At 32.3% G+C, this 27,597-nt stretch overlaps 6 protein-coding genes across 11 annotated transcripts; 2 read left to right on the forward strand and 4 right to left on the reverse strand.

Moving 5' to 3' along the window:
• The first annotated feature begins 211 nt into the window (after positions 1-211).
• LOC114875968 lies at positions 212-2,774 on the forward strand. Its single transcript, XM_029186881.2, has 6 exons — positions 212-578; positions 886-1,045; positions 1,215-1,488; positions 1,579-2,212; positions 2,295-2,493; positions 2,586-2,774. Exons 2-6 carry the CDS (start codon positions 983-985, stop codon positions 2,772-2,774), a joined length of 1,359 nt encoding a protein of 452 aa, XP_029042714.2. The 5' UTR covers positions 212-578; positions 886-982.
• On the reverse strand, positions 2,671-5,324 carry LOC114875967 (SH3 domain-containing protein Dlish). Its single transcript, XM_029186880.2, has 7 exons — positions 5,072-5,324; positions 4,846-4,996; positions 4,148-4,383; positions 3,638-4,012; positions 3,291-3,546; positions 2,838-3,212; positions 2,671-2,763 (listed from the first exon to the last, which is right to left on the reverse strand). The coding sequence occupies exons 2-6, from the start codon at positions 4,892-4,894 to the stop codon at positions 2,938-2,940; spliced, it is 1,191 nt and encodes a 396-aa protein (XP_029042713.1). The 5' UTR covers positions 4,895-4,996; positions 5,072-5,324; the 3' UTR covers positions 2,671-2,763; positions 2,838-2,937.
• A 333-nt stretch (positions 5,325-5,657) lies between these two features.
• LOC114875996 (ATP-dependent RNA helicase p62-like) lies at positions 5,658-11,718 on the reverse strand. 3 transcript variants are annotated; one of them, XM_029186942.2, is made up of 8 exons: positions 11,639-11,713; positions 11,408-11,488; positions 10,977-11,018; positions 9,527-10,525; positions 9,067-9,245; positions 8,933-8,992; positions 6,684-6,920; positions 5,658-6,593 (listed from the first exon to the last, which is right to left on the reverse strand). In XM_029186942.2, coding segments are annotated over exons 2-8 (1,608 nt in total). In that variant the 5' UTR covers positions 11,410-11,488; positions 11,639-11,713; the 3' UTR covers positions 5,658-6,504. The 3 variants fall into 3 exon arrangements, 2 of the variants coding, with proteins under 2 accessions (XP_029042775.1, XP_029042776.1); XR_003789319.2 differs by lacking the exon at positions 5,658-6,593 and adding an exon at positions 7,644-8,041 and having other exon boundaries at positions 6,871-6,920; positions 11,639-11,717; XM_029186943.2 differs by lacking the exon at positions 10,977-11,018 and having other exon boundaries at positions 11,639-11,718.
• A 453-nt stretch (positions 11,719-12,171) lies between these two features.
• Positions 12,172-15,025, forward strand: LOC114875997 (gastric triacylglycerol lipase-like). Of its 3 annotated transcripts, none has more exons than XR_003789320.2 (8): positions 12,172-12,944; positions 13,008-13,215; positions 13,350-13,464; positions 13,522-13,765; positions 13,850-14,008; positions 14,174-14,261; positions 14,340-14,475; positions 14,567-14,658. XR_003789320.2 is itself a non-coding variant. In XM_029186944.2 (8 exons), exons 1-8 carry the CDS (start codon positions 12,837-12,839, stop codon positions 14,717-14,719), a joined length of 1,221 nt encoding a protein of 406 aa, XP_029042777.1. In that variant the 5' UTR covers positions 12,172-12,836; the 3' UTR covers positions 14,720-15,025. The 3 variants fall into 3 exon arrangements, 2 of the variants coding, with proteins under 2 accessions (XP_029042777.1, XP_029042778.1); XM_029186944.2 differs by having other exon boundaries at positions 14,330-14,475; positions 14,567-15,025; XM_029186945.2 differs by lacking the exon at positions 14,567-14,658 and having other exon boundaries at positions 14,340-14,493.
• A 1,529-nt stretch (positions 15,026-16,554) lies between these two features.
• On the reverse strand, positions 16,555-17,064 carry LOC114875998. Its single transcript, XM_046287950.1, has one exon. It carries the CDS (start codon positions 17,062-17,064, stop codon positions 16,723-16,725), a length of 342 nt encoding a protein of 113 aa, XP_046143906.1. The 3' UTR covers positions 16,555-16,722.
• Positions 17,040-27,053, reverse strand: LOC114875995 (atypical protein kinase C). Of its 2 annotated transcripts, XM_029186938.2 has the most exons (10): positions 26,813-27,053; positions 26,471-26,556; positions 25,991-26,208; positions 20,871-20,921; positions 19,651-19,736; positions 18,846-19,131; positions 18,102-18,554; positions 17,542-18,014; positions 17,303-17,418; positions 17,040-17,215 (listed from the first exon to the last, which is right to left on the reverse strand). In XM_029186938.2, exons 2-10 carry the CDS (start codon positions 26,524-26,526, stop codon positions 17,128-17,130), a joined length of 1,827 nt encoding a protein of 608 aa, XP_029042771.1. In that variant the 5' UTR covers positions 26,527-26,556; positions 26,813-27,053; the 3' UTR covers positions 17,040-17,127. The 2 variants fall into 2 exon arrangements, with proteins under 2 accessions (XP_029042771.1, XP_029042770.1); XM_029186937.2 differs by lacking the exons at positions 26,471-26,556; positions 26,813-27,053 and adding an exon at positions 23,703-25,393 and having other exon boundaries at positions 17,128-17,215; positions 25,991-26,057.
• Positions 27,054-27,597: the final 544 nt, after the last annotated feature.

Consider the following 27,597-nt stretch of genomic DNA (forward strand, 5'->3'; position numbering starts at 1 on the left):
GCCCTCTGGCGGCAAAAATGCGAACTAAAATTTCGACCTCAAATCGGCGCCACCTGATGGTAAAAAAAGGAACTAAATTTTGCAAAAATTTAAATTTAAAATTATATTTCACGAGACTTTACTTACCTTTACTTACCTTTACTCGAACCAGTAGCCATAAGTATATCATTTATAATATATTTATTATAAGAGTTGAAAGGATACAAGAGATGCAGGGAGAATTCAGGAGTGTAAGGGATATAGAGATATAAGGGATGCAAAAATGTAAGGGATGCCGAGGTATAAGGAATGCCGGCATATACGAGATGCAGGAATATAGGGAATGTAGTGATATAAGGGATACAGGGATGTTAAGGATGCAGACATGTAAGGGATGCAGTGATAAAGGGTTGTGCCTCGTGAGGTCCTTAAAGACAAAAAAATAATAAATAACTGGGAAGGTTGAGCCGAGGCCCATAAGTCAAATTTGAACTGATTAATTCCCCGTACATAGCACGGGGCGTTTCACTAGTTTTTATAAAATTGAAATGTTTTACATACTTTCTGATATCTGAAGATATCAAACAGTGAGAAAAAAAGTAGATATCAAAATGGTTCCTCGAATCTAATTGGCAAATCATACGTATCGAAGTTTATCACATCAATGAATATAAAACGTTTTTAAATAATAAATTGCAGCAAGTCTGAAAATAATATATTTATAAATCTGTTCAAATAATTTAAGACACATATTTTCAAAAATATCATTTCCATCAATCCATTAGATTTGAAAATACTTTTAAACTCCGTAATTACATTATTAACAATCACTATTGTCAAAATCGTTTAAGGCTGAATCTTTTTGGAAAAAAATATTGAAACCTGTTATATATCTACTTTTTACAGCAACAAGAATGTAATTGAACGAAATACGATAAACATCCAATAAAAGAGTTACCAGTTCAAGCCACGTACGAGCTAAACTGAGAATTTAAAAGAAAAAATGGACAAAGAGATTGATCGAATTAACAAAACAAATTGCAACTTGATGAAAAATCAAAACAAGGTACGTGAACAAGTATTCCAGACAGTTAAAAATCAAAACTGCGAATAGACAGAAATGAAATGGTACTTTTCAGTAGAGCAGCCCCTAGCACAAGGCAAACGGGACACATACCCGTTAAAAAACGTTTTGCAATATTTAATGAATTTACGTACAGAACTTCTTTTTTCAGCGCGCAGAACTCAAGGAACCGATGGATGAAAAGAAGATACAAGAAGATAGACAATTTAAAGGGATAGGGTTGAAAGAAAAAGAAATGAAAGGGGAAGGAGATAAAAAAGAAGAGGAAGAAGCATTCACGCCTAGAAAAAATGCGATGCTTGGACTCTGTGCTGTTTGCCATCTTACACTTGGAAATATCAATTCTAATTTCAATCACAATATTCCTTGTTCCCAAGGGCATGCCCTGTGTCAACGTTGCGTTCAACATTTTACAATCCAAATAGGTTAATTTATAATATTATTAATAATCAAGCCTACTATTAACATTCTTATTACCGTAATTATTATTGAGTATTACTTCAATTATATTGTAGATCCAGGTTGCATTCTTTGTCATGCGCAATATCAACAGTCGAACATAACTTTAGCGCAAGAAAGTAATATCAGCTTAAATTCCATAAAATTACGTCCAAGAAGACCACAAGTTCCACGGTATCAATCAGAGTATCAATCGAAGCATCATCAATCTATACAACAACATGAACAGTCGTATGTAAAATCCTGGAATCAAAATTATTCATCTGTAGCAGATAATATTGAAAGAAATTCGTTGGAATGTTATAACAATGATTCTGAAACGAGTTCTGATTACGAACGAGGCAATAATGTTCAAAAAGAAAAAGTCAAAGATGCTGGTAAACGAAACCAACAATATAGTCAGTGTAATTTATATGAGAAAGGAAATGCGGATTCGTACGTTTCTGAAGCTAGAGTAAACGGTCAAATCAGTATGGAATGTTCCCGTAGACCCATCCGTTGTCCACGAATTGATTGCGCCATAAATGTAGCATTTTCAGCGTTAACGCATCATTTCATCTTCGATCACCCAGAAGTACCCATTTTAAATGTGGAGCCAGGTATTAAGAGTACGCTGATCGTCAGTTTTAGCGCTTTGTCTTCTGATTCCAGCCGCTGCTTGGCTCTTCTTTTAGTTTCTGGTAAACTTTCGTGAGTATATTAAACTTATCTTGTAAAAATATAAAAGCTCATTAATCATATTTAATATTAACATAAATATGTTTACGCTAAGAGATCCAGTTGCAAGAATGTTTAACGGTAATCAAATGAATCCAAAATTCCGTAATCGTTTGCCATTATCGGTATTAGCTGCTCGATTAAACTGTAGAAATCAATGTAAGAACGATTTAGGCGAAAAAGATGTGATTATCGCTTGGGTCGCTGGATTGGATATTGGTAATACCAAAGAGAAACTTCTATGTAGCATTCAGGTATATTGTATCGTATAAAAAACATACAATTAAACAAATGATTAATATTTTTATGTACATGATAATATAAAAATGGGCTATTGTCACAACAGGCTATAGATAAAATTGATACAGAAGGCTTACGTTCCCTGACATATACTGGTCCGATAAATTCGTTAAGAACGGCACAGTGTCCTGAAGATATCTTTTCAACAGGTGATTGTATAGTTCTGCACGAGGGTCTTCTCAGTCACATTACATCAGATTGTGCTACTCTCAATGTTAATGTTACTGTACATTAAATATATACAAAAATATATAGATGAAATTTCAATATATCCATTAACATAGGTAATAATACTTACAGAGTGTGTATTAACTTTTGGATATCATTTAAAATGCAGTAGTATATAGAAATATTTTATTAATTGTATATACTCCTTAAATGAAAAACTATAATTTACATCATAAGCTCGTCATAGCAGGAGGGCGGGCATACGCTTTTGGAATGAACCCATATTTTCGAGTTTTAGGCGCGTATGCCCACAACCAACCATCTACTGTTTGATTTCCTAAGTCTGCATATATCCAGTCAGCTCTCCTCACAGATAAATCATCCGGCGCCTGCGCCTTATAATCGTAAAGTACAACTAATTCTGTGCCGTTTGTTTCATCACGAAAATCTCGTAAACCCTTTTGTTGCAGTGATTCATTTCCTGGCATACCGTTACTTCCTTTTCCTTTCAAATTTCAATAAAACATTAATTTACGTAATTTTAAGTTTTAATTAATATACCATTTTATTAAGCTTGTATTACCTAAACTATGTGTTTCTGTAGATGTTGTAGCTGCAGTAGTGGTAGCTGTTGTTGCATAAGAATGAAGAACATGTCCTGGATATACAAATCCAGACGGCACAAATCCTTCGTTTCCGTCGCAATGTCTAAGTACCCAAAACCAATCTGGATCGTCTCGATTGAGTACAGTTACAAATTCACCCCTCTCAACGCTAACATCATTTTCATCTCTAGCTACAAAAGTATAAAGTACAATGTATCTTCCAGCTGATGGATCCTATAATGAATATCAGAAGAAAAAGAACGATGTATATAATTTTTAATCAGGTTACACATCTGAAGTAAAATCAAAATATTTATACACGCACCTTAAAGAAAGGATGTACATCCGGCTGAGAAGATACAGTTTGAATAGAATTTTGAGACTGTGTGATATTAGATCGATTAATATTCACATCAGCAGTAGTGACATTACGAGCATAACTCTCGCAATCGGATGCCGATCCAGTGTCAGTTTGTTGTGCGTCTGCCGTTTGTGAACGACCTGTACCGGCAAAATCGCAATCAGTCTCGTTAGATCTTGGCAATTTTTTTTTCACATTGTTCATAAGTGTAGCAAGCGTTAATTCGGCAAGCTGAGATGTGTAAGGTGCACAATACGAATGTGGTACAAAGCCTTCCATACGTGTATCAGCTGCTATTACATACACCCAATCATTCTCTCTATACAAAACATTTACAACCTAAAACATGCAAAAAATGAACAAAACAAATGCATTTTACAACCAACATCGAACAAGGTGAAATCATATATAATATTTATGAACATAAAGCAAACACAGAAACACAAAATTATTCTTATTACTATTACTGCCTACCTGGCCTCGTTTTACTTGAAGTTCATCATCAACACAAGGTGTAAAATCATGAACAATAACCATTTTGCTATCAGGTGATAATCCATTTTCCTTTTCGATGCCTACTCTAACTAAAGTCTCTATACTAGCACTCCCTGTTATACGACCAGGGGGTAATGGCACTTTAGTTCCTAAACCAAGTCCTGTACCTCCTGCTCCACCACAATCCTTTTCCAAATTAAAGTTGTGTACACCAGCTATACAAATTAAAAATTTTAATTATATTGTTTCTTATTATCTTCTAATAGATAAATATAAAGAATATATGTAATACGAAACTTAAAACAGTATTTGAATATTGTAAGAATGTATAAATAGCAAACTCATTTATATGGTAAAAGAAATTAAAATATCTTAAAATTCATGAGTTATTATATACCATAAAGGTGTAATTCCAAATAATTTACAAGCAATTATAAAATGAAAAAAAAATGATAAAACAGTTGATTAAAATTACAAATAATATAATTTGAGTGCCAATAATTTTTATTTTACATTAATAAAGATATACAAGAAGACATATTCTTTCTTTCTTTCTTTCTTTCTTTCTTCCTCCCTCTTCCTCTCTCTCTCTCTCTCTCTCTCTCTCCCTACATATATATATATATATAATTGTTAAAATAGATTATTTAGACTCTGCAAAGAACTTTTATACTTACGTTTCTTTTTCTTTCCTCGGCGTATACGTACTGGACATAAAAAAGCCATTCTGTCTTTTTTAAAACTTACTCAAAATCATATTTTCAGAACATAACTCAGGTGTTAGAAGATCAGCAAGATAAAGCATAATAAGAGTAAGCATAAGTGTATCTGTAAAAGTTACAAGAATCTTTTAGATCTAATTAATAAAATCTGAATTAAATGTTTAAAAATCTTTATATTTACAAATACGAATATTCTAAGAACATAACGGTAAAGTCTTGAATCAGAAATCCAATTAGTCCTTCCTTCTTCCAAAGGATTTTGGACGAAACTGGAATTTTATACACCTGTAGTCAAGAATGCAACAGGTAGACGGCGCTTACCGATATACCTGTGACAAAGTCTATGAATCGTAAATTTTACCTTCGGGGTCCCTGGCACCCCGGATGCTATATCATTGGTATATGTACAAAGATCGTCACCGGCGTTTTGGGGTCCTTAATACCCCATTATATCAGGTTAGTACGTAGAGGGTATCATTGGCGCAACGGGGTCCCTAATACCCCTTGGATAATATCAGGTCCGTATCAAGAGGGCGCAACCAGTATAATTTTTTTCCAGAGTTTATTTAATTTACCTCATTTATTTTTTTTTGCTTATTAAATAAGTTCATTGAAGGGAAATAACATTTGATTATATCCCTCTTTATAGGATAAGTCCACCGCTTTCAGTTATTATTTTATATAAATTACTTCTCCAACTATTTATTTAGTTCAGCGTACATGTAATATTGGTATTGTTAATTTATGGACCAGTCAACCGATAAAACTTTTTGGTTCTTTAATTTAGTCAGTTTATTTCTTAAATTACAAATGTGATACAGCAATGTGCGGAGTTACGGGAAACGTAGATTCAAGTGCTATGACGGTTTGGAAATCCGTCCGAATGATGGAAAGTTTTAATCAAACTACATTTTTACATTTAGATAATAACTCACTGCAAGATCAAATCGTTTCAATCGATATTTCTTTGTATAAATTAAATTCTCACATTATCAATACGGAGCATTGATAAGATGTTCATGTAAACGTATGTAGTTTTAGTCATAGTATCCGTGACATTATTTTAATCTATTAACATAGTTAAACAAAAAAGTAACTTCATTGTATGATCAAAAACAAAATTGATCACAGTAAAGAAGTGGAACGAATACTGATATATTTACTATCTACCCATGTCTCATTTAACCCCTACCTTCGGAAATACACAGAGATTTGTAAAACAAAAAGAAATTTTCATAATTTCTTCGAAGAACTAAAGTTCACAATTTAAATTTTTTGTAACGAAGTTAGAAACAAGAGAGATTTCAAATTGATTTTAATTTTATAGAAGATTGTCAATCATCTCGTATGTTGTTCGTTCATTTTCTCCGTGCTTCAATAAGCGACAGTGTAAAAATATAGTAATAAAAATCTATCAAAAGCACTTTTTGTTTGTTTCGTATATTATTGAGAATCTATTATTAGCAATTAAAACAAATATAAATAAAAATAAAAAAAACTAACCGAGCACGTAATAAACATAGAACAACGGTAGCCTACGTGAAGAATCTTTCTTTGTAACAAGTTTTGAATCTCCAACAGGTTGTTTGGAAATGTGGTCGAAATTTATGAGATCTACGCATTAAAATAACTTACTCCCTCGAATCGTTTGTGTACTTTAGTGAAATTATTGTCTCGCCTACGATAATCACCTCCCCATCGATCTGAAAATATATAAAGTACATAAGTACAATGCACACTTTAAACACAAATTCTTACTCTCTAATTATTTCATTATGTCTGTAAATGCTTACGTTGAGCAATACCATTTCCGGTTTTCTCCGCAAGTTCCCAAAGTTTTGGATTAATAACTTGTTTTGCTTCTTGGAGTACGTTAATTAGGTCTTTAGCTTGTCTCCCATTTTGAGGTGTAAAGAACGCGTAACTTGTTCCTGAGTTATTTGACCGACCCGTCCTGCCGATCCTATGAATGTAGTTTTCAGATGATGTTGGGTAATCGAAGTTGATCACAAACTTTACGTCGTCGACATCTAAAGAAATAATTGTATTAAAATGGGCATGTTAATAATACAAGAGATTAAATAATTTGATATGTATATATGTATATACACGTACATATATACATAACGTATATATGTATATAAAAATTCGCGTTTAGCGAAAATTTAATTTTCTGATGGTATATACATTTCTCAATTTTGATTATGTTGTTGCTAATAAGGCTACACCTTTACATCAATTTTATTAAAGCAAACATTAATGAATATCATAATGAAAATTAATAGAAAAAAGTAATTGCTTTTATCTTTAGATTGCATTTTTCAGTTCAGAATACATATGCAGCTAAACCTATAATCATACACTATGTTCCAGTAACATAATAAGATGTTTATATACATATCGAGTATGAAATTGTAATAAATAGATTCTCATGACTTTACTTAGTTGTAGGAATAAAAAACTGTATCTGTCAGTTTTGTGCAAGTAGTATGTCATACGTGCAGAAATAAAAATACAGTATAAATTACAATTAAATTAATAAAACGTAACTATAACACTTTTCCGTATCCTCTTTTGTATTGATAAACCTACCAAGAAGACTAGTAGTTAAAATAAAAGAATAATACTTGATATTTTCAACTACTTTCATTTACCTAATAAATTTTTACTTACGATATGTTAAACGAAATCATACTGATTTGAGATTGAAATGTATATGAATGTAAGTTAGCTGCATAATAACAAATACAAACCCTGTTATCGTTGAACAAGCGTTCCGTATGACTGCATACAGAGCGCCTCAATGTGCGATATTCTTAAATGCAAGTTCACATAGCGACGTCGTGTCCTAAGCATCACCACTGAGTAGCGATAGTAGCAAAATCAATAGATTGTTGTCTCGGGCTGAACACTGGCTATGAGGTGCACCGGTTGTAAACCACCGCTTTATCTCACAACCAATCAGCACGATAGCGGCACGACCCGCGCACCACTCTACAACCGCGTGGTACACAGGCTGAACACAGAGGCACATTAAGTACAATATTATGTACAAAACAGAATTGCGCATGTACAATGAGTGAGCCATGTTTTCTTTATTGAATGATCGTTTTTCATCGCACACTCAACACAATTTGTGCACCATGTGCCTCTGAAACAAAGGACAACCAGACTGATTAACATAAATTACAGGATGCCCACACTTATTACTAACACATTTCCTATATTCCAATTTTTCTTCTCAATTCTTTAACACAAGCATATAATGCAGAACGTAATTTTTTGGTGTGTAAATAGATTACATTAGTAAATGTTTAATAATGCTGTTGACACAGTTGAAACTTAGAAATTAAAAAAAATTGAAATGAATAAATTACATGTGTCTTACTGGTATTTAATATCAGGATAACAACACGAAGTAACTCTGCAAAAACGCAATAAAAGAGTTGAATGTTAGTTTAATTAGAATTATAAAATCTATTGTAAAAATTTTGTATTTTTCACGCGAACACTAGTTATATTTCCTAGAAAAAGTTTCCTCGGATCAATTATACCAATAAATGAATAAATACTATGAAATACACATACCAGCTAATTAATGCCATCTATTTAGTACACTAAGCTTATGTAAAAGTTTGAGAATATGCACATAAAGCATTTTTTGATCAGTATTAATCTTCCTTAATATACACGTATTACTAATACACACGTTTTTATTACTATCAATTAGAGTCATGTATAGAGCGTTACAACACTCTGTTAAGAAATTGTAATACTTTCTTTTAATTATACTATTGATGTACTTTATTTGTAATTACGATAGTATATAAGTCATTAATTAATATCGATTACTTTTATTTTGGAAATTGTGAGGCATCACCTTCATATAACCAGTCTGTGCTACATCGCCACTTTTACTCTATCTTCTAACTTTTATTTGAACAAATATAAACTTTTGCAAATGTAACTTATCTAAAGATCAATGCAATTTTGACAATTTAAACAAAAAGAATTAATAAATATAAGAGGATATATTACTTACCTAATCCACGAGCAGCAACATCTGTTGCTACAAGAATTGCGTTCCTTTTCCTCCTAAACTCTGCAATGTAAATGTTTATTATAAATTGGTGTGTAAGATAGATTTATTGTATCATTAAAATTATAATAATGAACCTGTAAGAACGTGATCTCTTTCCCCTTGTGATTTGTCACCATGTATACATACTGCAGGCCAGCCATAACGACGAATATTTCTGGCAATATTCTCCACTTTTTTCTTTGTTTCAACAAAAATTATTGTTTTTCCATCATTCGGATTAACACTACTAATTTCCTGAAGAAGATTTTCCAATCTACAATTAGCAAAAAACAAAAAATGAATTAAAAGGTGATCGAATTAAAAAATATTTATGTAATGAATCAATAAGAATCAGTTCTTCTTAGAGGAAAAAGTGTTGCATGAAATCATGAAATATCATCTACTAGTATCATCACAAAAAATTTGTATTGCAATAAAAGAAAAATTTAAGAAGAACATTTAACACATTCACCGCGGTTCACGCGTCTGCTTCTTCGGTTATTTCCGCAGTGAACGTGTTAAAATACAATTAAATATTAAAATTGTAATACATACTTTGATTGTTTTTCGTGTTCTTCGCAGACATCAATAATTTGCAGAATGTTATGATTAGCTGACAATGTTAATGACCCAATGTTCAATTGTGTATAATCTACAAGGTACTCTTCTGCAAGGTTTCGTACTTCTTTTGGCCAAGTTGCGGACCACATAAGAACTTGTCTGTCTGGTCTAATTTGTTCAATGATTTTTCGGATTTGTGGTTCAAAACCCATGTCAAGCATTCTATCTGCTTCGTCCAATACTAAGTAAGTGCATCTACGTAAATTGGTTGTACCATGTTCAAGGAAATCGATTAATCGGCCAGGTGTGGCGATGCAGATTTCAATTCCTTGTTCCAAATCACGTGCTTGTTTGCCTTTTGGTGCACCACCAAAGATACAGGTACTTTTTGCATATGATAGAGAACTGAAGGTGTGAGCAACATCTTGAATTTGTTGCGCCAATTCTCTGGTTGGTACTAAGATAAGAGCAATCGGTCCATCGCCGCGATTTAACGGCTGTTGGCTACTAATATGTACTAATGCTGGCAGAATGTATCCTAGAGTCTTTCCAGATCCAGTTTGTGCTATTCCAACCATATTTTGACCAGACATAGCAATTGGCCATCCCTGAGCTTGAATAGCGGTTGGTTCGCTGAATCCTTGCTTTCTAATACATTGCATTACATGGTCAGGGAAATTTCCTTCTTCAAAATGTTGAATGGGATTAGGAATTTTCTCTCCTTTAAGTGTAATTTGATTTTCTTGTCTAAACAAATCTATATCTTGTGGATGACGTGATTGAACATTGGGATGTGGTATATAAAAATCTTTTTTGAAAGGTTTTAAAGTTTCAGAATTCCAATTCGGTTTCCTCAAATTGCCAGGAATACTGTTTATGTTATTTTTGTGATTTTCAAAACGTCCATTTCTGTTGGAATTAGTATTTCCGTATACATTTCTCCGCTCCTTAACATTTCTGTAACTTCCAGTATGGTAATTTGCTCCGTACGTCCTATAAGGAAAGAAAAAAAAAATCAATATTTTATAGATCACATTATAATGGACCAATCTGTTAGTAAAAATGTAGTGAACAAAGAGAATCGGCTCCAGACATAAATGTGTGGATTCCGAAGGCTTGTTCTCGTGTTAATATTCCTCCCATCAGCATTCATGCTCCATTAAAAAGTAAAATGGAGGCATGCCAAAATGAGAGGTGCATCACTATTCAACACGTATCCAGATTTCTAACTATTGTTAAAGAACAGAATGTCTTCAAAGTTAAATTTTTCAAATACTATGATTAATAGCAAGAGAAACAATTTATAGATTCAGAAAGTTACAAATTAAAAAAAATGATTGACGTTGTTGAATAGTGTAATTCACAAAAATTATATTTTTGTTAAAATTAATAATATTTTTTTTCGTGTATTCGTAATAATCAATGAATATACTACTATACAAACCTAAGTCTGAGGGATCCAATAGCTCCCGTTATCTGTCGCAACCTTCAATACATTTTCTCTTCTTAATAAATTTTAATCAAACGTAACGAACATATACTTAGGAAAACGTATTAGGTATTTAATCTATATACAAATTTTTCGATAAACTCAGTAATTTTAATATGATGATTTTCCATCCTTTGTAATGTATTAATACTTTAAAATATATTAAAATTAATCTTTGGCAAACGGTTACATAATATTAAATTGATATATTTTTGCAAGGACACGAGAAAGGAAACTTTTCAGCGACGCATTGCAGATGTTCATGAAATGGCCGACCATGAGCGACTTAAGAGTGCAGACCAATGATTTATTACGAAATATTGAAAAAAAAAATTAAAGAATAATTAGACCATTTTATTATATTTTAAACTATGAATTTTACTCACATATTTAATATGATAACGAACTTTCGGTTTCTGATGAAGTTTCTATTCAAGGTGATACTTTAGCTGATTCAGCAACAGTTTCTAAAAGGAAATTTAACACACTTTTATTACTTTAACGTATTAAGAATATTAAGTGAAGAGTGTGAAGAAAAAGATGAATAAATAACCATAATATAATATATTATATTACAGTATTTAAAGTGCAAATGAAACAACGAACATCCTACTCACCCCGACTCCAAGAACAGAAAGAACGACTTTCTGCAAAGCCGGATATGAGACAAACGTCGATCAGACATACCCTAGAGTGGGGATGCGCAGAAACGTTAATTCACCATTTTCGTTTAGTGCGCAGGAATTGCAAATTCGATCGAAGACAAGGCAAGTCAAAATGATACTTTATTTATTTTAAGTAAAAGTTTTTTTACCTTAAACATATATATCTATAATTCTGGTAGAGTATTTAAAATATTAATAGTATCAATACTTTATTAATATGTAATTCGGAAATGTTACAGGGTTTTTATATTCCCTTTTGTGGTAAATACTTAGTTACAGGGCACCGCTGTAGAGGGCGCCCTGCATCGAGCATGGTTGGCTTCCGGAGGGGAAATGCCAATGTAGGGGAGCTGATCCCCATATATATATATATATATATATATAGAAATCTGCAGCCCTATCGCTTGCGTGTAAACGTTTACGCGGAAAAATTTGATTTGATATTTAATTTATTATTTGTATTTCTTAATTATATACTAATTTTATTACATACTTAATAATTAAAAAGCATATTGTTTTGAATTTCTGCTTACAAACATTGTTATTATTTTCAAATTTGGTTATTACGATTTCGAGAAAGCTACTGAATCAATTTAATTTAAATTTCGAATTCAAAAGAATTAAAATTGAATTCTGTGGATGAATGTTACTTAATTATTGCCTAATTATTTATAGAATAGATAAACGCACATAAAAAGGTGTTGTAACCGACCTTGCTTTGCGTACAAGAACCTCGTTTTGTATCAGGGTTTTTCACAATATCATTAAACTATAATCATCGACGCAATAAAGCTGTATATAAGGTACTTTGTAAATTCTACTAACAATCAACAATGACAAACAAATGATTAAATTAATTTTAATTAAGTAAAGCTTATTTCGTTTTTATTCCTTTCAATATATTTTTAGTTGATTCAAATTCTCTATCCTAGCTACGGATGACATTGTCCTCGAACAGAACAATTTATCTGTTCGTAATTACACTTTCCATTAGATATTTAAGTAATACAACATACTCGTTAAAGGTCGAGTATATACACAGAATAAACGAGACAAGCATTATGAGCATTTTATCGCTCATTCTGATGCAGTCGTCTCCTATAAAACATGGGTGCTTTTTAATTCCACTGATCTGTTCTGTTCGAACGTCATGTCGTTGTTATACAATTTTTTACTACTGCAACTGTTTATTTTAAGCCATGTTTTTGTACTGGCGACAAATAAATTTAACACTAAAGTTGAAATGAAGCTTGGAACAGTAAGTTTCTGTTTTATTTGAATCGAATTTAAATTTGAATTTAATACTTTCAATATCAAACAGCCGGAACTAATAAAAAAATATGGATATCCGTTCGAGATTCATAAAATCATCACCGAAGATGGATATGTCCTGGAGATTCATCGAATTCCACACGGACGAATCAATTATAAAACGAACTTTACAAATAAGAAACGTTCGATTTTAATTCAACATGGACTAGCGAGTAGTTCGGCGGATTGGATTCTTCTGGGACCGGATAAGGGATTAGGTACAATTTATGATAAATCTTAATACAATCATTTTTATCAAACTGTAAGATTCAAACTGATATAGGTACCATAAGTGAAATTTTTTGGTACTTTTATATCATTGAATCCCGTAAAAAATAGTTATTATTTTTAGGGTTCATATTAGCAGACGCAGGATATGACGTATGGCTTGGAAATAATAGAGGGAACGTTTATTCAAAAAATCATGTTTCGATCTCGCCAAATAATCGACGTTTCTGGGATTTTAGGTATGCTATTTGTTTCAAAAGTTAATTAACTTTCTTCTTTATTATTTTTCCTTGTAGTTACCACGAACTCGGAGTTTATGATCTTCCTGCGATGATCGACTACATATTAAATCGAACGAAACACGAAAAGCTCTCTTACATAGGTCATTCTCAAGGGACAACGCAATTTTGGGTAATGATGTCGCAAAAGCCTAGCTATAACGCAAAAATCCAATTAATGATCGGTCTTGCACCTGTTGCTTTTACTGGTAATATACGCGGGCCGATTACAAAACTTGCGAAATTAACATACATGGGTGTGGTAAGTTCTAGAGGAATTTAAACTGATTGCACCAATGTTTCAATTCGCATGTTATTGTAAGTGAATTTTCTTTTTCTATTTTAGTGGATCGGTGAAGCGTTCGGTTACCCGGAAGTACGATCACGCTCTGTTTGGGAAAAATTTATATCAAATTTATTCTGCCAGGATGACGCGACATCGCAGCTCTTTTGCACTAATTTCGTATTCATAGTGACTGGTTTGAGTCAAGCAAATTTAAGCGCGGTAAAAACTTGATTCACTAAAATAATTCCAATATCTTAGAAAATATTAAAGTTGCAATATTTAATATTTACAAATTTCAATATTTATTTCTTTTTTTTAAACCGCTGAATGTTAATTGAACTCAGGTAAAATTTATGTTTCTTTGCAAATATTTATTTGCTATAGATAAATTTAACAACGATCATGAATCACGTTCCTGCGGGCGCATCTTGGAAACAAGCAGTTCATTTTGGTCAAGGATACATACATCCTGGTGAACATTGATTATATTAGAAAGAACATTATCAATCTGTAGAAATAATAATGTTTTAATGATTTTAGATAATTTTAGGCAATTTGATTATGATAACGAGCAGAAGAATAATAGAGCATATAATTCTTCAGTACCACCAGAATACGAATTGAATAAAGTAATTGCGCCAGTTGCACTTTTCAGTAGCGATGATGACCGACTTGCAACATCAAAGGTACGCAATATTATACAGAGCGTTTCAAAACGGTTGTACCGGAATTTCTTAATAACTAACATTACAATATTGTAATGTACCTTCTTTTCAGGATACTGATCTTCTTAAGAAGAAACTTGGTAATGTAGTGTTCCATAGAGAGATACTTGGAAACTCCTTTACTCATTACGACTTCATATGGGGAAGAGCTTCAGTAAGAACCGTATTTGAGCCTATATTAGAATTGTTGGAACAATATAAATAAACAAATGTATTACATTAATGGTACAAGGTTCAAGAAATTAATGAAAAATAACATAAAAAATTTTATATACATATTCAGAAATACATGCATGTATGAATATAAAGCTATGTTAAAATGGCAAATAAAAATAATAATAAAAAATAATTTTATTCAGAGCTATTATTTTGGTAAGCTAAATTACAATTCCATTAAACTCTCCCTTCCCCATCTTTACTGCACCCTTTACTCCTCTTTCATTCAACCCTAAACACTGATCAATAAATAAATATTTCTGATATCTACATATGATAAGTATAAACAATAAAGGAGATCAATATAAAAAAATATATTAAATAATATAATTTAAGTCGCACATTGGGTCAGTAAAGGCCTTACTCTGGGGATTAATTAAAAAAGAATACGAGGATATATTGTTTTAGAAAGAAGGCACAGTTTTTTCAGTGTTGGACGCGAAACGTTTATTCTGAGTCCTTCAATTCAATTAAAAAATCATAATTTAATTTTGCAAAAATCAATCTGTCTCACTCTGCATAGTATAATGTACATATCTGGTAAATAACAATTCAAAGAAAGTCACTAATTCTGTATAAAATTTCCTTTTATATAATATGTTTTGGCAATTTTATCTTCGTGTGTATCCTTATTCTATATTCCTAATTTTATGTCAAATCTTCATAATTCTCTATTTTTTTTTCTTTTTATTAAGATTTTCAACGTCTTTTCTATATTTATAATAATCACAGGAACAAACAACTGTTAGTAGTAAACAATTTTGGTACAATATACAGATTAAGAAACAATTTACACGACACGTGATAAGAGCATTGTAAAATTGCACAAAATCAAATGTTTTAAATAATTCATTAGTTAAAATGAGTAAGAATCTTGCATAACTGAAATGATGAATGATGCACCTGGCAATAGATGCAAAAAGATATAGTGGTGGAAGACTTTTGTCACTGTAATAGAACTGGAATACAAAAATCAATTAATCACCTATAACTCGTATTAAGAATATGGAAATAGTTATTTAATCCTAATAAAAGTAAACTATGTAATATGGAAAATTATCATTTATCATTTTGTGCAATTTTAACCTTTAAGATATAAAATTCTTGATAGATTAACTTCATAAAGTTTTGTCATTTCTAAATCTCTTTCTTTCTTATATATATATATATGTATATATATTCTACCAAATTTAACACTTGTTGCTAAAGATTAAATGTAAATTCATTTATAAGAGAAGCTGTATACCAAAATCATTTACTCTATAACTTTCACGTCCTTGAAGCATATAACTGACGAACAAAAATATTCGACAAAATCTATAATGCAATATTGTGATGTGATTAAGACTTCTTTTTAATATACATCATGATCAACATTTGTCTTTTAAAAGTGTATACTAGTATATATATCATAGCTCCAAACTGTTCATATATATATGTATAAAAAAAAGAAAAATATAGAAAAAAAAATTAGTTTCTTTAGAAATGTTATACTTACGTTCGCTATATTTTCTCTTCAAACGTAATTAATCTATAATATACAGCAGTTTTCTTAAATAGGTGTTAGTTTGTTAGAAATATTTTGTTGCTATTACTTTTTTTTAGTGAATACGTTCATGCAAGCGATATAGATCGTACAATGCTCATTAAATATTAATAGAACGACTGCACAACGGAATGGCATATTTATCTAAGAGATTAATCGAAGCAGTCAGGTACATTTTCCGTTTGAATTCATTTTTCTTTCTAAAAATAGCTGAAAATAATACCCATTAATACGTTTAAGTTGCAGCACCATGTGAAAGAAGAATCAACACGATCATATATAATTATTATAGCGCAAATTAAATACTTTTCATTTTCCAATACTTAATACAAGGATTCAGTAAACTTTAACTTCGTTATAGATTTCAAATCTCTTGCAACCTACAAAATTTATATTAACTATTGATTAGAGGCAATGTTGTAATATTAAACAAGCCCTTAATTAGCTTAATTTAATGGAAGGCAAAACATTTGCTTCAAGAGCCCTTTCTTTGGGCTCTCATCTTCCTCATCATCGTAATTCTGTTCATCATAGTTACTAATGATTTCATTGTTATTGCTAGAGCCGTACGTAACATCTGTGATACTTAGAGAACTGGAGCATATCGGACTTTCGTATCGGAATGGAAAAGGTGGTGATAACCGATACTCGTTATAATTATTGTCGTTCTCATTCTCTTCGGAGTATGTCATTAAAAAAACATTGTTGTGATAACCTCGATTTCTTGAGCTGATGTTCAATAGGGGATCGATTCGAAGCTTCGCAAGCTTGTCTTGCAATTCGTACATGTAGCACGGCTGCAACTGTTGTTGACTTTGATTGTATCGTTGCACTATAACCAGCGGTTCTTGTCACACGCAGTCTTCCAGAGACATCAGTAACGGGTTCACGTATTCGAAACCTTCGAATTCACTTTGATCAATCTTATCAATTACCCTCCTGTAAAATATTTGTTTACACAATTATTAAACTTGTTCATTAATTTTCTTCAAATTCCATACTGGTTTGTGGTTTGTTAATACTTACGGATCATCCGGTGTCAGATGAACTGGTTCGTCTGTAAATTCTGGTGGGAAATTGGCCAAGTCACGATCAGAATCTAAACGTGGCTTGTAAGGTGGTGTTACTTGTTTTTGCTCCAACTAAAAATTTGATTATAAACTTAATTTATATGGAATGCATTCTGAATATAATTAAAATTTTGGGATAAATTTCTTATTTTCATTTTTTACAATTTTCAGCAAGTATAAGATTGCGATAATTACCATTTCCCAATCAATTGCTTTGAAGAATGGATGGGAAACAATATCAAGAAAAGCTGTCGGCCTTTTTCCACAGCCTAATCTTTCAGCAGGATCTTTGCAAAGGAAGCCTTTAAGTACGCAAGCTGCTTTAACTGACAACGATCTTGGTATACGAATTGTTTTCTGTAAAATAACTTGAAATAGATAATCTTCAGTGTTCTGGTCTGGATTTTCTAACGCGCCCGCAATATCAAACGGACTGCGACCTGCAAGCATTTCATACAAAAGTACTCCAAGTGCCCACCAATCTACAGAGAAACTGTAATCTTCACCCCGTAATATTTCAGGTGCAATATAATTTGGAGTGCCACAAAATGTGGCTGTTGTATCACCCTCTCGTACACCTTCTTTGCACATTCCATAATCAGTCAGTTTAACGTGTCCCTCGTGATCAAGTAACACATTGTCTAATTTTAAATCTCTGTATATGATACCTGCATATCAAATATTTCAAACATCGTTAAGATATTTATCAACAGCACAGAAACATTGAGGATTTCAGGATCAATATTTCTCCTCACCTTTCTCGTGTAAAAAATTTAAGGCGAGGCTAATTTCTGCTGCATAAAATCGAGCATGCTCCTCTGGAAGACGGCGTTGCCTTTGCATATGGAACATAAGATCACCGCCGCGTACAAATTCAATAACGAAGAACAGACGAGAAGGTGTTTGAAAGCATGAGTGAAGTCCTACAAGGAAAGGATGATTCGAAGCGGTTTCGAACACGTGTTTCTCTGTTTGAACCCAATCTATATCTTCATCGTCTGTCACTAGAGCTTTCTTGATCACTTTCATCGCGTAAATCCTTTTTGTACGCTTCAATTCTACCATCAAAACTTTCGCGTAGGAACCACGACCGATTACCCTAATCAGTTCGAAATCGTTTAATGAGTATTGCCTTTGCATATCATTTGAATTATCCGCATCATTTAACGTATCCAACGGCAATTCCTCCCTTTCTACACTTCCGGTTCCTACGAACAGAATGTAAGTTACATTTAGTTACACTTATTGTTAGTTTGTAATGATTTACAAGTAAGGAAATTTATACCTTCATTCAAGATCATAAATTTTTCAAAAATAACATTATACAATAAGTTACAAAAAGTTTGTATCTTAACAATTAGTGCAAGTAACATCTTACATACGTATACTTAAAGTTTCATCATTTCTGAGCTCAAGGATCTCTTCTTTATAAGGTTTTTATTCTTTCAAACTATAAAACCATAGTTTGAATTTCCAAATAAACTTCCAAATACTCTTACGATTGCGTGAATGCTCCTCGATGATCGGCGACTCTGAAATCTCATCCTCTAGATGAGCTACTGGGCTGCATTGCACAGAATCAAGCTGTTGTTGATCGCCGTTCCTGTCGATCGTTTGCGACTCTGTGCTTGGAATTTGTTGTTGTTGAAGTTGGTGGACACTCAAGCATGGTTTGCGAACTAGTTTGTGACATTTCTTGTGAACCAGTAGCTTGCACTGGATGCACTTGAACCCCTGCCGACCTAGTCCCCAAATTCGATCCTGGCAGAACGCGCAAAACGCTCGCTGTGAAAATTAAACAGAAAGCTTCTGATAATCTATGTCCATATGGTTCCTACAAAAGAGCACTTTAGGTATTGGATGAATTCCTGAGAATGAAAGTGTAGAGAATTATGTATTGTTGATATGAAAATAGTTTATTTCATTTATTTAAAAATCACAAGCCTCAGCTGATTAACAAATATTCTATTTACATTTAAGAATACAACATAAAGAATTATTTCAGTAATCTAATCATTTACTTATACCATTTCTAATTCAGTTTCATTCTCAAGAATTCAAGGGAATAAAAGATCAATATTAAATGTAACATTTTATTAAATGAACAGAGAAAGTTCATCCAAGTTCACTAGCCAGCAAGTTCCACTGATCAGGAATGAATCTGTCAAACCTGGAAATATTCTATGGACATGTGATGTGGTGGATGGGTATGGTGCCATGCGTAAATGTGTAAAATTATATCAAAATGATGAGCAAAAACGAGGGAAAGTAATTAAAGCAGTAATTGAATGAAATGATGCTTACCCGATTGAAACGTTTCGCTTGAAATATATGACCATTCACTCGGTACAGCTTCCTCCATCTACGTGCGCCGCGTCTGTAGATGCTTCCTTTGGAAAATGAAAAAACATAAATATCACGAGAGAAAAGAAGAATCGATCTTCAAATTTGCTTCTGTCGTCTTTACTTCTTCCAGACTATGGAGAATATTCAGAAACGATTGCGTCAAATTCTGAGATAGTGTAGTGCTCATGTTCATAAAAAGAAGCACACACGTGTTTCATAAACTTGGGTCCAATAATTATTTCTTTTTGAATTGTAAGAGAGACAAATTTCAAAATAAGAAAAAAAACTTCTAAGCTATAGTGGCCCTCTCTCCACTTTCTCCCTCTCACAATCTTTTCTGAGCACATTGTGTAACTCTAATAGAATCAATACAGTAAATGTAACTACTGCATTTCAACCCATTATTTAATGTTACTTTTGAAACTAATTAAAATGAAAAACGTGTTTCATAACGTGTCTCGGAGGATCTATATAAGTATACTCTTGCTGAAATACCGCACTGAAAAATCTGCAGTAATACTGCGACCGGGCCAAGTCCTTCCATACTTTGTACCGTGTAAAACTATTGAATAATCTTGACAAGGGCAAAGGAAATTTGTAAACACGACGAGATTATCTCAATACCCGCGACATTTAAAATAGAAAATAATCTTAATCCTATCGTATTTGCACTATACACAATTGATCATTAATTTATATGATACCCAAAAAACACGATTTCAAAAAGAACATAACAAAGTTTCATCCTACATGATATTTTAAAATATATTAAAAATAGTACAGTATACGATTTCACGTTTGAAACGTTATATATATAATAGATATATAAAATGACTAATCTTGAAGTCTTGGAATTTACTTCTTCCTTTTTTCTTTAGTTTACATAATATTATTTTCATAATCAATGTACTGCGAAGATTCGATGCAATAAGCATATACACAAAGTATAAATGATGAAAATTAAAATAAGCGTATTAAAATCGCTGATGTTTCATGAAAACTTAAGAAACGAAAAAAATTAATCATAATCTTCTGAACATGAATCAAACATAGCCAGACTATTCATATTTAAACTTGTCGTTAATTGAACAACTCGCTGGCTAGTATAGTATACAATGGTGAGAATTATTGGACGAAAACGTATTGAAATATTTGATTATTTTGTGACGGAAACTCACTGTCTTCTCCCTTACAGGGCATTCCTGGTGCAGGCGGCACATTAGGAAAAACTGTAACAAAAATGAACAATCTGTCAGTTTCTTATATTACTTCTTTAATAGTAATTGTTACATGAACAATTAAAACATTACCTGTATTCTAAAAATTGACAAAAATGGGAAAAGTTGATAATATGATCAAATTAATTGAATTTTCAATCTCTAACATATTATAGTGCAATCTAAATGATAAATTATAAATATTTAATCATGCAAAATAATAACTTATTGTTTTTTAATGTACATTAAAATGGTTAAGGTAAATGTTTCTCTTATTTTATCTATGAAATAACTTCTACTTTAGTAAGAACGTATGTCTGAAAAAAAAACATTCAAAGCAGCATGGCATATTGGAAGAAAAGGGTAAATGTAGAAACAAAACTTTTAGTTTTAGATGAAACAGGCTGAAACATTTCAAACATTCAATGTTAATTGCATTATGAAGTGTTAAAATATTGAAACATTTTGTATTGGATAATTAAAAATAATATAGTTGCAGGAATTACAAACCTATGTTTCTTATGTCAACATTCATTAATGAAACAATAAGTAAAATTAATTAAAAAGGTATGTATGAATACCAAGCACACTGCAGTGGTAGTGATTTATATTTTCACAACTGTTACTTGTAAAATATTTTTCAATTATTCTAAATAAAATAACAAATACCTCTATTACGATAAACATTGATTTAATACCCTGTGCTTGATATTTGTCTTTCTCAATTACAATATTACTTCGCACATATTACAGCAATTTCATTCAATGTAAATATTGCAATTTTGTTTACATTTGTGACATTAAATCATACGTTTCATTGATTAAATAATGATGTAACAAGTGTAAACAATCAAAATCATTACCACGGGAATGAACACATGTTTTAAAACAATCGCATAACACGTGTCCCGATTTTTTGCTTATATAACAATAATTATCATCAGAACAATGAATGATGAATGTGTACTTAGGTTTAAAATTGAAAATAATACAAAAATGAATTGATAAAATTCGGTAAATGTACACGCTTACTAATCAATACATGTATTTATGTAAAATTTCAATAAAAGTATCAACTAAACATAAAAACATCAATGATTCTTAGTAAATGTATTTATTTACCAGACAGTGAATACATTTGCATAATGCATTATGCTTGTACTAATATAAATTTAAATTTCATTGCTTGCAAATACATTTACTTATCATATTAGTATGTGCATACATTGACCACTAAGTGTATATACTTGCTAGATTAACACATTTAGTGTAATATGCATACATTTGCTAATTTTCACCTAGAAATTATATTTTCTACACAATTCATTGTTCTAATGTTAATACATATTCACATAACAAGCTTCATACATACAAAATTGTTCTTATACATTTATATTCATATACAGATACACTATGATTTTTATAAAATACATCAAATATTCGCCCGGAAAACGTGCAACTTATTATTATACCAATCAAAGCACCTAATACATCATTTCAAGAATCATATATAAATAGATGATATGAGTACTAACAGAATTCATGCATTACGTATAACGTCATCATAATTTTTATTATAATCGTCGGTTCCTTTTAACTCAGCATGGACAAAGAATGGCACTGTAACGTGTGTTCAGTACTCACGTCTACCACAACTGGTATAAAGTATTTTTTTATTATTATTTTTGAAAGTCTTTGCATGTCACAAGTATATCATGTACTGTTACTTTTATTCCGTAACCAGATCATAAAACACCAGCCGATAACGGATAACATTGAATTCAATTGATGCGATCGTGTTATCGCTTATCGGAGGAGACCTGGTAGACAAGAGTAGGTGCAACGTTGTTTTCAATCTACGTTTTACATTTCGCTCGAAAGCATATAAGGGATTTTTCCTGAAGAAAATTAAGCAAGCTTTTACAGGCTGTTCTCATTTTTCTTTTCTGGTCAGAGCCCGTAAGTTTTTTCATTTTGTTTTAGAATGACAACAATTACAAATAACTAATTACTAATTAATTAATACCAGAGGTTTTCAAAAATTTATTCTTGTAAATCATACAAGTTATACATAGTTTAAAAATATCAAATGCTGAAATAAATAGATTGGTAAAGTTATTTGTTAAAATTAATATAAATATCGCTAAATATCTCCTTCAAATGTATTAATACGACATATTTAAGTTGTTAAAAGGTTTCTTCTGGTGCAATAGATGTATATATTACTTATCATAAATTAATGCAATTATGAGATGTTAATTATCAGTTATCTAATAATAGTAATAATTAATTTTGAACATGTGGCATTATAATATGTGGCTTATATTACCACTATAGAATTCTTCATTAAATGTAATATCTTATTCACGAATTAGAGCAAATTTTAAATAGCAGATTAATTGTTGGATGCAAACGCAAATTGTTAAATTTAAAAAAAAAAAAAGAGAAAAGATAACAGCTCCAAACAGACACTTTAAAAACCATCAAATATAAAATAGGCAGACACGATGACAGATTAGATAAGCGCACATGTTGGCACATCGCTGTATGAAAACCCATTCTTCGCGATCGATATTCAGCAAATTCTATTCTAACATTCGAAGATTACATTTGTTCTAACACTGAAAACTTACCTAACTCGATAACTATGCAACGTACGTGCAAATAATGTAAAATAAAAGCAAGAGAACTGCAATTAGGATAAAAATAAATATAGTTCGCTAATATCGTGCTTTCTTGCAAGTCACTCGACCAATTCTTTAGCAATACCGGAGGAGCATGTCAAAGACCTACCCCAGGTGATGTCGTTGAACCAAAATTGGGAAGATCCGATAGTATCATCGATCAAGGGTGCTATGGGATCGGTAGAATCCGGTGGTGGATTACACGGCCCATGTACACGACACGTACTAGTCCCTATAGCACGATTGGTAGTCGCGTACATCATCTCGGTTGCCACCACCTCGTCAAGATCGACCTCGGATGTATCGTCGATTCCCTTGTCGCAAAGTAGCTTTATCCTAGACGAAGAGCCAGCCTGCACGAATATGTCGTCAGGAGGACTGTTATGAGGGGAGCATTCGCTTCTAAGTCCAGCTATCGGTTGTTCGTATTCCGCTGAATCGCTGCTAGGCGATGGTGGATAGGTGCTGGTGTTCGATTTGATCGGTCGATCCCTTGGTAGCACTTGAATGCCCGTTGAGGAGGTGGAAGGTCCTTCGATGGCAGGAGGTATCCTACGCCCAACAGCAGCCGCAGCTGCAGCCGTAGCCGCGGAATAGGAATAAAAGGAACCACCCTGTATCATCATACTGCAGGGTGGTTCCTCTACTGCGGCACCGCCGCCAACACCGGACCCGGTCGACACAGAGGAGGAGCTGACACCGAGCTCACCTTGTACTTGCTGAACACCGTACATCCCCTGCGATACTCCTGTTTCAGCCTGATGATGATGCTGTTGCTGCGGTTGATGCAAACTCTGGTACTGTTGTTTGTCCTTTTCGCGACGGGGCGACCGACCCCGATCACTGACTGACGTTGCGCTCCAGTATCCCCACGCCATTTCGCGACCAATTCAGCCGTATTTATCTCACCTTCTTCTATCTTGGCTACCTAATATCATCCACCAACGATCGTACACCACTGGCTCTCGTCTTTTGCTCGCAATTACCCTCCAAACTCCCACCCTAAAGTTTTCCCTACTTTCCTTCCTACGGTATGTGCGCACGCTCTCTTGGTCTATCTCTTTTTCACCTCTCTCTCTATCCCTGTCTCTCCCTCTTCCTTCTAACCGTTCTCTGTCCTCCTCTTTTACCGTAGCCCGACCTCTTGCAGGAACCCGGCTGAGAATGCGACGAGTCAGCTCGATCGATGCTGGTTTATCGCCACTTTTGCAACCTCTTCAATAACAACAGCAATTGTCAAAGCTATGCTGCCACAAGCTCTCTACATGAATCGCGATCATTGGAAAACGGACTGCTGCCGCTGCTGCTGCGACAAGACTCTCCCCCTTCGAGTGGTGTTGGCGTTCGCCAAAGTTTCAGTCAAAATGCTTTTTTCTTCCTCTGTCCACCAGCTTCCCTTGAATTATCTTCTCATGTCTCTTCAAGATGCTCTGTTATCTGCGTGCGAGCTGGCCCGAGCAAATTTCGTGGCTGCTAATCAGTCCACGTAAGAATATCGACTGCTACCGCGGGATTCGTTAACTACCGTCGCCGCCCGACGCGCTTTACTCTACGAAATGCGCAAACGCTAGAATAAAGGCACCAGTGAAAAGCAGGACTGATTTCTCTTTAAACATACCACCACCCCCGCCCCGACCCTTTTCCTTCTTTTCTGACTTTATTCCGCCCCATCCCTCATTACGCTTCCATCTGTTTCTCGCTCTTCTTCCTCTCCATTCAATCCTTTTTTAGCGCTTTCATCATTGTTGCGTTCTTCGTGTTCACTTTCTCCGTTATCTTTTCACTCTTCCCTTGTACCTACTATTTATCACTTTTATTTATTTCCTTTACCTATCTAAATGCATTTCTTGCTTTTGTTATTGCATTTATACTTTAAATTTTGTTCTCCATTCGAGAATAATAATCCGAAACACAGACAAATGAATATTGTAACACGTGTTTAAATGATCATTTAATACATTAATTACCTCTTTTCTACCTTCCCTGTATTACCACCTTTTTCTGTTAAAATGCTTGCTAATTACATTAAATTAAATCAGAGGGTAATAATGAATATATTATAAAAATGTACACATGTAACAGTATGTAGTTATTCACAAAATGATGTCTTGTTACTAACTTGAAAATCGTTGAATATCGAAATTGCTACTCATTTTAATTTTCATATACTATTTTAAATCAAACCAAAACTAAAGAAGAAACGAACTAACAATCTTGTTTATTTATTAATTAGTGGGTCACATAAAAATAGATACTCATATATTTGTTTCATATAATTGTTTCTAAGTATCTATTATACATTTCAAAATGTTCAATTTCATTAAACCAAAACACAATTTACAAAATGTATGTTGTATGAACTGAGTAAACATATAAACATTTATAGAGAACACTTACCATGTATAATTATTTCTGTATCCTTTTCTAGTTCGTAGAGGCGTAATGCTTCATCCAGCTCCTGTTGAGAAGCAATCCTGCAGGGGTCACCCTCATCATCAACCCATTTCATTGTAAACTGATCTGGTCCCGCAATATCAAACTCACATATTGAACGTACTTCTTCCCTTAATGTGTCTAGTGAAATTCCAGTGGTAATATACATAATCTGCACTTCCCTAATACAAATATCAATAATTACAATCCTTCTTCAACAATTATTAATATGACAAAACATATTTCATTTGATATTAATATATATTCATATTGTTAACTAACTATTAAAAGAATTACCTGAAATTAATAACATAAACTCAGCTTCTGAATATTGAAATAACTTATCGTTAATAAAATAATACATGTGAAATACGTATTGTTTCTAGACATATTAAAAATTTGGAATAAAACTTAAATCTATATAAAAATGTTTGTATATATTACCCATTATAAACAATTTTTGCCCGAATATCATCATTTTCTGTTGTCTGTGTAGGCATTTTTATCTAATGTGGACACTGGTCCTCTTACTGAAAAAAATTACAATATTAAATTAGTGTCAAATTAAACCGACAAAATTAAAATTGATTAAAAATATACGAAGATAACACAAACGACATCATTTAAATGTAATTAAGTTGATTAAGGAAAAAATACTTCTCTATTTTTCACCGCATTTATAAAATAATATTCAAGCAAATTAAAACGCATATATTTAATGTTTTATAGAATCCAAAAGATCTAAAATAATCTTTTTACTTGAAATACAATCCCCTTTGAAACTACCTTAATTTTGATGCTCGTATGATTTCTGATTCACCACACTAATGTTTTGTATATATATAGTTTAACTGTTATCTCGGGTAAAATATACACCTGTTAGATTCCTTTGATACAATAAACAAACTATCTTTTCCAAAATACAGATTAAAAACAATCATATAACAATCACAAAATTAAGAATTATTCTATACACTAAAACGCGTTGTCACTTGGCAGCCGCCATGTTTATTAGGTATACATGAAGTACTTATACATACTTACATTCCTTATAGAGTGACGCATACGTGATTTATTTTACTAAAATGGAAATCTAGATTTCAAGAACGCAATTAAATAAATCTATTAACTATAATTACTATCGCGTCACTCTTTATTTATATTGAATATTCGCATTAAATTATTTAATATGATTGATAATTATCTATGAGGGGAACTATTTACTTTTCTACCATACAACAGTTCTGCTTTTAAAGATCAATTTATAATTCAATTTAGCTACATGTATAATATTGTAAATTACGCAATTATTTAATCTTCTTAAATACTATTCCTGTTTCATTAGGTTATTTGTTATTTAATTATTAATTATAAATCATTTTTTAATAGTTTGTTAATATTCTTTCTGTGTAACTCATACAATTTGTATATTTATTGTGAAGCATTGAAAAAATACTCTTACCATGATACATTTATGTTTCGGAAATATAATTTTTCTAACTTTTATAAACTATTTTAGATAAGATAAACAGTTAAGAAATCTTATTTATTATATTACTCACACGCATTCG

Source organism: Osmia bicornis, chromosome 11 (assembly GCF_907164935.1).
Source record: "Osmia bicornis bicornis chromosome 11, iOsmBic2.1, whole genome shotgun sequence".
NCBI classification, from domain to species: domain Eukaryota; kingdom Metazoa; phylum Arthropoda; class Insecta; order Hymenoptera; family Megachilidae; genus Osmia; species Osmia bicornis.

Coding starts and splice junctions, on each gene's coding strand:
- LOC114875995 (XM_029186937.2), bottom strand. CDS start 24,471: ATGGCGTGGGGATACTGGAGCGCAACGTCAGTCAGTGATCGGGGTCGG. Junction 18,555..18,845: donor CGAGGAGCATTCACGCAATC/GTAAGAGTATTT, acceptor TTCTGTTCGTAG/GAACCGGAAGTGTAGAAAGG. Junction 18,015..18,101: donor AAATTTTTTACACGAGAAAG/GTGAGGAGAAAT, acceptor TTTGATATGCAG/GTATCATATACAGAGATTTA.
- LOC114875998 (XM_046287950.1), bottom strand. CDS start 17,064: ATGTACGAATTGCAAGACAAGCTTGCGAAGCTTCGAATCGATCCCCTA.
- LOC114875996 (XM_029186942.2), bottom strand. Junction 10,526..10,976: donor ATTGGATCCCTCAGACTTAG/GTTTGTATAGTA, acceptor CTTTCCTTATAG/GACGTACGGAGCAAATTACC. Junction 6,594..6,683: donor CGGAAATGGTATTGCTCAAC/GTAAGCATTTAC, acceptor ATATATTTTCAG/ATCGATGGGGAGGTGATTAT.
- LOC114875997 (XM_029186944.2), top strand. CDS start 12,837: ATGTCGTTGTTATACAATTTTTTACTACTGCAACTGTTTATTTTAAGC. Junction 13,465..13,521: donor CGACGTTTCTGGGATTTTAG/GTATGCTATTTG, acceptor TTTTCCTTGTAG/TTACCACGAACTCGGAGTTT. Junction 13,766..13,849: donor AATTAACATACATGGGTGTG/GTAAGTTCTAGA, acceptor TTTCTATTTTAG/TGGATCGGTGAAGCGTTCGG.
- LOC114875968 (XM_029186881.2), top strand. CDS start 983: ATGGACAAAGAGATTGATCGAATTAACAAAACAAATTGCAACTTGATG. Junction 2,213..2,294: donor TTAGTTTCTGGTAAACTTTC/GTGAGTATATTA, acceptor GTTTACGCTAAG/AGATCCAGTTGCAAGAATGT. Junction 2,494..2,585: donor AACTTCTATGTAGCATTCAG/GTATATTGTATC, acceptor TTGTCACAACAG/GCTATAGATAAAATTGATAC.
- LOC114875967 (XM_029186880.2), bottom strand. CDS start 4,894: ATGGCTTTTTTATGTCCAGTACGTATACGCCGAGGAAAGAAAAAGAAA. Junction 4,013..4,147: donor TTCAAGTAAAACGAGGCCAG/GTAGGCAGTAAT, acceptor TGCATGTTTTAG/GTTGTAAATGTTTTGTATAG. Junction 3,547..3,637: donor ATGTACATCCTTTCTTTAAG/GTGCGTGTATAA, acceptor TATTCATTATAG/GATCCATCAGCTGGAAGATA.